This window comes from Trypanosoma theileri (genome assembly GCF_002087225.1).
Source record: "Trypanosoma theileri isolate Edinburgh chromosome Unknown TM35_Tth_17_V1, whole genome shotgun sequence".
NCBI lineage: Eukaryota > Euglenozoa > Kinetoplastea > Trypanosomatida > Trypanosomatidae > Trypanosoma > Trypanosoma theileri.
Genome location: NW_021639859.1, coordinates 360177 through 366566, shown reverse-complemented (window position 1 = coordinate 366566; position 6390 = coordinate 360177). Strand labels below are relative to the sequence as shown.

The following is a 6390-nucleotide window of genomic DNA, read 5'->3' as shown; positions in this document are numbered from 1 at the left end:
GTATTTATATATGTTTGTAATTGTTTGGTGTTTTTTTTTTTTTTTTTTTGTTTTCTCTCTGTATGTGGAACTTCGGTTTGGCGTTTTATATCATTTCACTTATGAAAATGCAGTGATTCTGGAAAATAGAATTTTTACTCCTGAGAGATATATACATATATATTATCATAAGAAGTGCTTCTGACGAGAGGCAAACAGAAGAAGAAGAAGAGATAGCAAAATAGAAAAAAAAGAAAAAGAAATGGTATTAGTTCTTGTTGTTGGTGATCTCCACATACCGCAGCGGGCCGCCTCTATTCCTGAGGCCTTCACTCAAATGTTCACACCGGGCCGTATTAACATGGTGCTCATTACCGGCAATCTTGGCTGTCGGGAGATGTATAATTACTTCCGCACAGTGGCCCCTGTAGTGTATTGCGCGAAGGGAGAGTTTGACGGTTGGGCCCACGGCAGTTTGCAGGACTCACACGTTCTTCCCATTGAGGGACTGCGGGTGGGATTACTGCACGGACATCAAGTGGTGCCCTGCGGGGATAAGGATGCACTCGCGATGGTGCAGCGCAAGTTAGATGTGGATGTACTCGTCTCTGGAGCCACACACCACTGCAAGATCTTTGAGTTTGACGGGCATCTCTTTATCAATCCAGGATCCATCACCGGGGCTTTTACACCAGTGCGACCAGAAGTGACCCCGACATTTATCTTGTTGGATATTAAGGACACTACGGTAACATCCTTCTCGTATGTGTACGCGCCAAAAGAGAACGCAGAGGGTGAGAACTTCACTATTAAACGAAGAACATGGACAAGGGAATAGTATTCACTCATTGGAAAAGAGGTACCGAGTGAAAGGGACATAAAATAGGGAGAGAGAAAGAGAAAGAAAGAAAGAAAGAAAGAAAGAAAGAAGAGACATAGTAATTCTTTTTTTTTTCTCTTGGTTAGTTGTTCCGTATCGTATTTATTTTTATTTGCTTTTATTATTATTATTATTATTATTATTATTATTATTATTACTTTATTCGCATTTACTTTTTTTTGTATTGTTTGCTATATCACTTACAAAAAGGTAATTTTTCTAGTTGGTGGAAGAAGTTGGAATATAAGGAGATGTAGTGTTATCTGTACACTCTTTCTCATTTGTGGACGTATCTTTTCTGTAAACTTTTTTTTTTCTTTCTTTTCTTCTTTGATTTTGCCTTTGGAAGGCTGTGCTATCAGCAACAATACACAGGGCGTGTTTTTTTGCTTCTTTGTTTGCTTGACGGCAAAAGAAGATAAAAAAGAAAAATAGAAAAGGAATTTATCAGCGCAAGTGACTACAATCGCTGCAGCCGAAACGTGAACACGAAAAAAAAAGGTTATCTGAAGGAAAACAAAATATAAAATAAAAACAAACAAAATACTCTCAATCAAATTAAGAGCGTTTTAGAGTCTTTTTGTTTCTTTCTTTTTTATAGGTATTGAATATTTGAGAATCGCTCTGTTGTTAAAAAAAAAAAAAAAAAAAAAAAAAAAAAAAAAAAAAAAAAAAAAAAAAAAGAAAAAGAAAAAAAAAAGAAATAGATCATGACCGATGTAACCTACAGTTACTCCAGGCTCCGCAGAGAGTTTGGGCGGATGCCGGAGTTTCAAGCCAATGAGGGTGAAATTCTAACGGAGATTGCCCCCAACCGTCCTTTAAAGAATCAATACACGAGATTAGATCCGTGCGAGACTGAAATTCAGAATGTACCTTCACTCTCAGAGACAGGCACTAACACAGAACGTATTATGTTGCGTCATCATGCTCAATCACATACAGAAGGTGGTTGGCCACAAGGTGTGGATCCCACAGAGTTTGAAGAAAAGATGAAGTATTGCAAGAAAGTGGAAAGAGAAGAAAGCTACTTATCATGCTGCCGACGTCTGGTTAATCAATTTACCGATAAATATATTAAACAAAACAATGCTATTGATATTTACGGTACTTACTTTCCTGAAGGTCCACCAGTGGAAGATGAGGCACTAGGACCTGCTTCTGCAAAGATTGTTTCAGTTTTTAAAGACCCTAGTAGAGAGAAACGTACGGCTGCGGCAATTTCATGGCAAAATGATGGTCGAAAGTTTGCTGTTGCTTATTGTCGTCTTCGTTTTCAAAGTAATACACCAACGATGAACACCAATTCTTATTTATGGGATGTTATGAATCCTAATACTCCTGTTGAAACTTTGGTAACCCAATCACCACTCTGCAGTATTGAGTATTATCCGAAGGATCCTCATATTATTGCTGGTGGAAGTTGGAATGGTATTGTACAATACTGGGATACACGTCAACCAACTCGTCCTTCTGCCCGGTCTCTTATTGAAGAAAGCCATAAAGATCCTGTTTGGGCTATCAAATGGCTACAGAGTAAATCTGGTGAACTTCTTTCAGTTTCTACAGATGGTGAAGTATATATATGGGATTGCCGTATTCCAGACAAGCCAGTGGAATTGCACAAGTTCCCTGAAGACTCATTGACATTATTACCTAAGAGTAATGAAGGAGGATCTAAAGGTGTTCTTGGTGGACTTTGTTTGGACTATGATCCACAAGTTGGTGGACCATCCAAATATATGATTGGAACAGAACAAGGTACCATTCTTTCTTGTAATCGTAAAGGTAAGACACAGGCAGATAAGATTGGACCTAATACATTTAATGGACATCATGGTCCTGTTTACTCTGTACAACGAAATCCATTCTTTTCCAAGTACTTTCTTTCAGTTGGTGACTGGACTGCACGAATGTGGTTTGAAGATTTTAAGTTTACACCACTGTTTAGTACATTCTATCACAAATCATATCTTTCAAGTGGTTCATGGCATCCTACAAGACCTGGTGTATTTTTTACAACTCGTATGGATGGTTTCCTAGATTTCTGGGATTTGATGTTGCGACAGTCAACTCCCGCGTTAAGTATTCAAGTATCTGATTATGCGCTACATACAGCAAAGCCTACTGTAGAAGGAAGACACGTCGCTGCAGGTGGTATCGACGGTAATGTAACTTTGCTGGAACTTTCTCCCTCACTTTATACTATGATGTCGGACGAAAAAAGTGTGATTGGCCAATTACTGGAAAATGAAAGTATTCGTGATAAGAATCTAGACAGGGCTGTAAAGGAGAAACGTGCGGTGGCAAAGCAGCGTCAGCGACGAAGCACTCACATGCAGGATGTTACTAGAGAATCTGATGATATGAATGAATGCCTGGAAAGGATGACAGAGGAATACAAACATGTAGTACAAGATGAAAAGGAACATGATCTGAAACACCGTGAAGAATTGGAATCAGAACGACGAAAACTAATGGAAGATATAGGTGATGGAATTGAGGTGGACGAAGATTAAGATGAAGTTTTCTTTTGTTTTCCCCCTTCTCTTTTTCTTTCTTTCTTTACGTTCTTCTTGTTTTCTACTGTCGCATATTTCTTGCGCATTTTAGCAACTCATCAGACAGTATGTACAGCGTTATCATTACTATAACTATCATCACCATTTGCTAGGCGTTTCCTTTGTTTGACGGGGAAGTGAAAGAAAAAAAAAAACAAAAATAAAAAAAATGTGGTCTTTTAGATCATTACAAGGTGAACCTCCCTCAAAAAGAAAAAAAAATGAAAAGGAAGAATAGAGGGAACAATAGATGGTTTACATGGTGGAGTGTATGTGGTTGTATGCCACCCATCCATGTGTGTTTTTTTTTTTTTTTCCTTTGCCGTTTACAGGCTATGTATGAGTTTAGCTATTATTTGAATGAATTATTACTACTATTATTATTACTATTATTAATGTTATTATTATTCTTATTATTGGATTCACTAATTTTCTGTGGTCTCTATTTTCATTTTTATGGGTCTCTCATATTTTCTTATAGATTATTTTCTTCCTCTTCTTCTTTCTTTCTTGTGTAGTTCTGTTGTGGAGCTAGGAGTGGAGGGAATAGTAGGAGGAGAGAGGTCTGCAGCAATACTGGAAGTGACCGTACTTTACTAGACACACATTCATACCGCACACTCACACACACATATATATATATATATATATATATATATATATATATATATAAGTATATATAAGTATATATATATATATATATATATATATAAACACACTGAGAGGAAATGCCTGCGAAGAAGAGTCTTCCTAACCTTAACCACTTCATGGAGAAGCGAGTGATGGTGAAACTGCAAGGCGGGCGATCCATCTCGGGTGAACTACGAGGTGTGGATCAGTTCATGAGTGTTGTTTTATTTGACGCCGTGGATGAAAGCCACCACCAACACAATGGAGATAATGAGGATAAAATGGCTCTTGGGACGACCGTTATCCGTGGAAGTACCATTGTAGATATTGTGGGCTTGGAAGCATAAGGAGGATTCTTGTGCAATGATGTTGAGAAAAAGAAGAAGGAGGAGAGGAACCCTGTTAACACAGAATGAAGGTAAAAAAGAAAATTAAAGAAAAAAAAAATCAAGAAAAAGAATGAAACACCAACAAGAGTGTTGAAGGGTGGAGAGGGTGTTGAGGTGGAGGTGCAGTGAGAATGAAGAAAAGGCGGATACGAAGGAGTTGGAGGGTTCGTCACAACGCGTTGAGTCTTGTAGTCTTTGACTTGACAGAAAGACAGAAAACGACTGAGTGGATATTATGAACACTAAAGTTAAAGAGGAAACGAAAGAAGAGGAAGAAGAAGAAGGGAAAAAAAAAAAACCCAAGAAAGCCGTTCTGATAGAAGCGAGAGAGAAATGAAAAAAAGTGAAAGGGACGTTTGGGTAAAAGTCTTCTTTCAGAGTACTTGCCCAGTCTAAACTCAATTTCTTATTTATTCCTTTCTTTTTATTTATTTATTTTTTTTTTTTTCTCTTTTGATGAATGCTTATTTGTGAATTTCTTTCTTTTTTTTTCTTTTTTTCTTTATATATTAAAGGTGTGTTTGTATCTCTACGAGTGTCTTTCTTTGTGTGTACCTTTTAACTCTTAATAGCGAAGAGTGAAAATAAAATAGAGTGAAAGGATGACTGGTTTTGACACTGCTTGGATTCCATTTGCAGTCCTATATCTTCTTTACCAAATTCCACCCACGATGATGGAAGTGTATTCCTACTACAGTCGTGGTGGACTGGTGGGAATTGAGGACATAAAATATGATGATACTTTTACATCTCATTTTCAATGGAATATAGATAAAGATATCTATTTTAAAAGGTTCTGTGATAGACCAACTAGTGAAGCCGGAAAAGCTTTCTTTTCTTGGCTTGATTGGAGTAGCGAATCATACGATCGTTCTATTTACGTATTGCGAAGAAACCACGCCCGACGTGATGGTGAAGTGTCGTTTCTTAAACGATATGTATACGGTCCATTTGTGTTTAACTGGCCAAAGAAGCAGTGGCTACGCGGTGATGATAGTTGTGGTATGCGCATGCCAGCGTGGGGCGTGGGCGGAGAAGAACGTGCACGCGAAGAGTTTGCGGCAGCGAAAGAAAAGGGGTTTGATAAGAATTGGCACTACCAAATTATGCGTAAAATTCGCCGTGAACAGGCAATGAAGGCAGCGGAACAATCAAATGTATGATAGTATTGTTTAAGCAAGTGAAAACAAAGAAAAAAAAAATAAGGGAATATTGAGGTTGGGGAAAAGGAGAAAAACAAAGCACTGTCTCTTTTTTTTTCTCTTGGTTTCTCTCTTTCTTTCTTCATTTCTCTCTGTACATATGTATGGTGAGGTGGATGGGGTTGGATAGTAGTATATTTATAGGATTAAGTATGGGTAGTATATGTCTCTACTGGGAAGTAAATGGGTGTGTTATATAGTTGCTGGCTTTGGGATCGTGTGCAGTATTATTTATTATTTTTTGATTATTTAGTTTTTAGTTATTTATTATTATTATTATTATTATTAATTTAGTTTTCGTTGGTGTAGTGTAGTATTCTCTTGCTAGTAGTATATATATAATATATGCGAAATATATATATATATATGGACTCTCAAATATTCTCTCTTCTTCAATGATAAAGTAAGACTTAGATTGTTCTTGCTGTTTCTACATGATATTTCATTTAATTACCATTTTTTTTTCTTTCTTTCATTTCCTTTTATTAACGTTTGGGGTGACTATTGTAATTCACGTAGGGTCTGAGAAGGTTCTACGAGAAGAACAGAACAACGAAGGAGAAAACAACAACAACAACAACAAGAAGAAAAAGGTAAAAAGAAAAGGAAAGAAAATATAAGGGAAAGGAGTGAAAGTCAGAGAGATAGAAAGCAAAGAATCAACAGTAAGCACTAAAGTGACAAAATTTACCTAACAGTAACAAAACAGGAGATACGTCCACGTAGACAGAGTGAGAGAGACAAACACA

At 37.1% G+C, this 6390-nt stretch overlaps 3 protein-coding genes across 3 annotated transcripts; all 3 read left to right on the top strand.

Annotated features, from left to right (window-relative positions):
• Positions 1-241: 241 nt before the first annotated feature.
• TM35_000172590 (vacuolar sorting protein) lies at positions 242-817 on the top strand (the record flags this gene model as incomplete). The annotated part of the gene is made up of 1 exon (XM_029026338.1): positions 242-817. The coding sequence occupies one exon, from the start codon at positions 242-244 to the stop codon at positions 815-817; it is 576 nt and encodes a 191-aa protein (XP_028882453.1).
• A 752-nt stretch (positions 818-1569) lies between these two features.
• On the top strand, positions 1570-3378 carry TM35_000172580 (dynein; the record flags this gene model as incomplete). The annotated part of the gene is made up of 1 exon (XM_029026337.1): positions 1570-3378. The coding sequence occupies one exon, from the start codon at positions 1570-1572 to the stop codon at positions 3376-3378; it is 1809 nt and encodes a 602-aa protein (XP_028882452.1).
• A 1663-nt stretch (positions 3379-5041) lies between these two features.
• On the top strand, positions 5042-5602 carry TM35_000172570 (uncharacterized protein; the record flags this gene model as incomplete). Its single annotated transcript, XM_029026336.1, has 1 exon — positions 5042-5602. One exon carries the CDS (start codon positions 5042-5044, stop codon positions 5600-5602), a length of 561 nt encoding a protein of 186 aa, XP_028882451.1.
• Between the last annotated feature and the right edge of the window lie 788 nt (positions 5603-6390).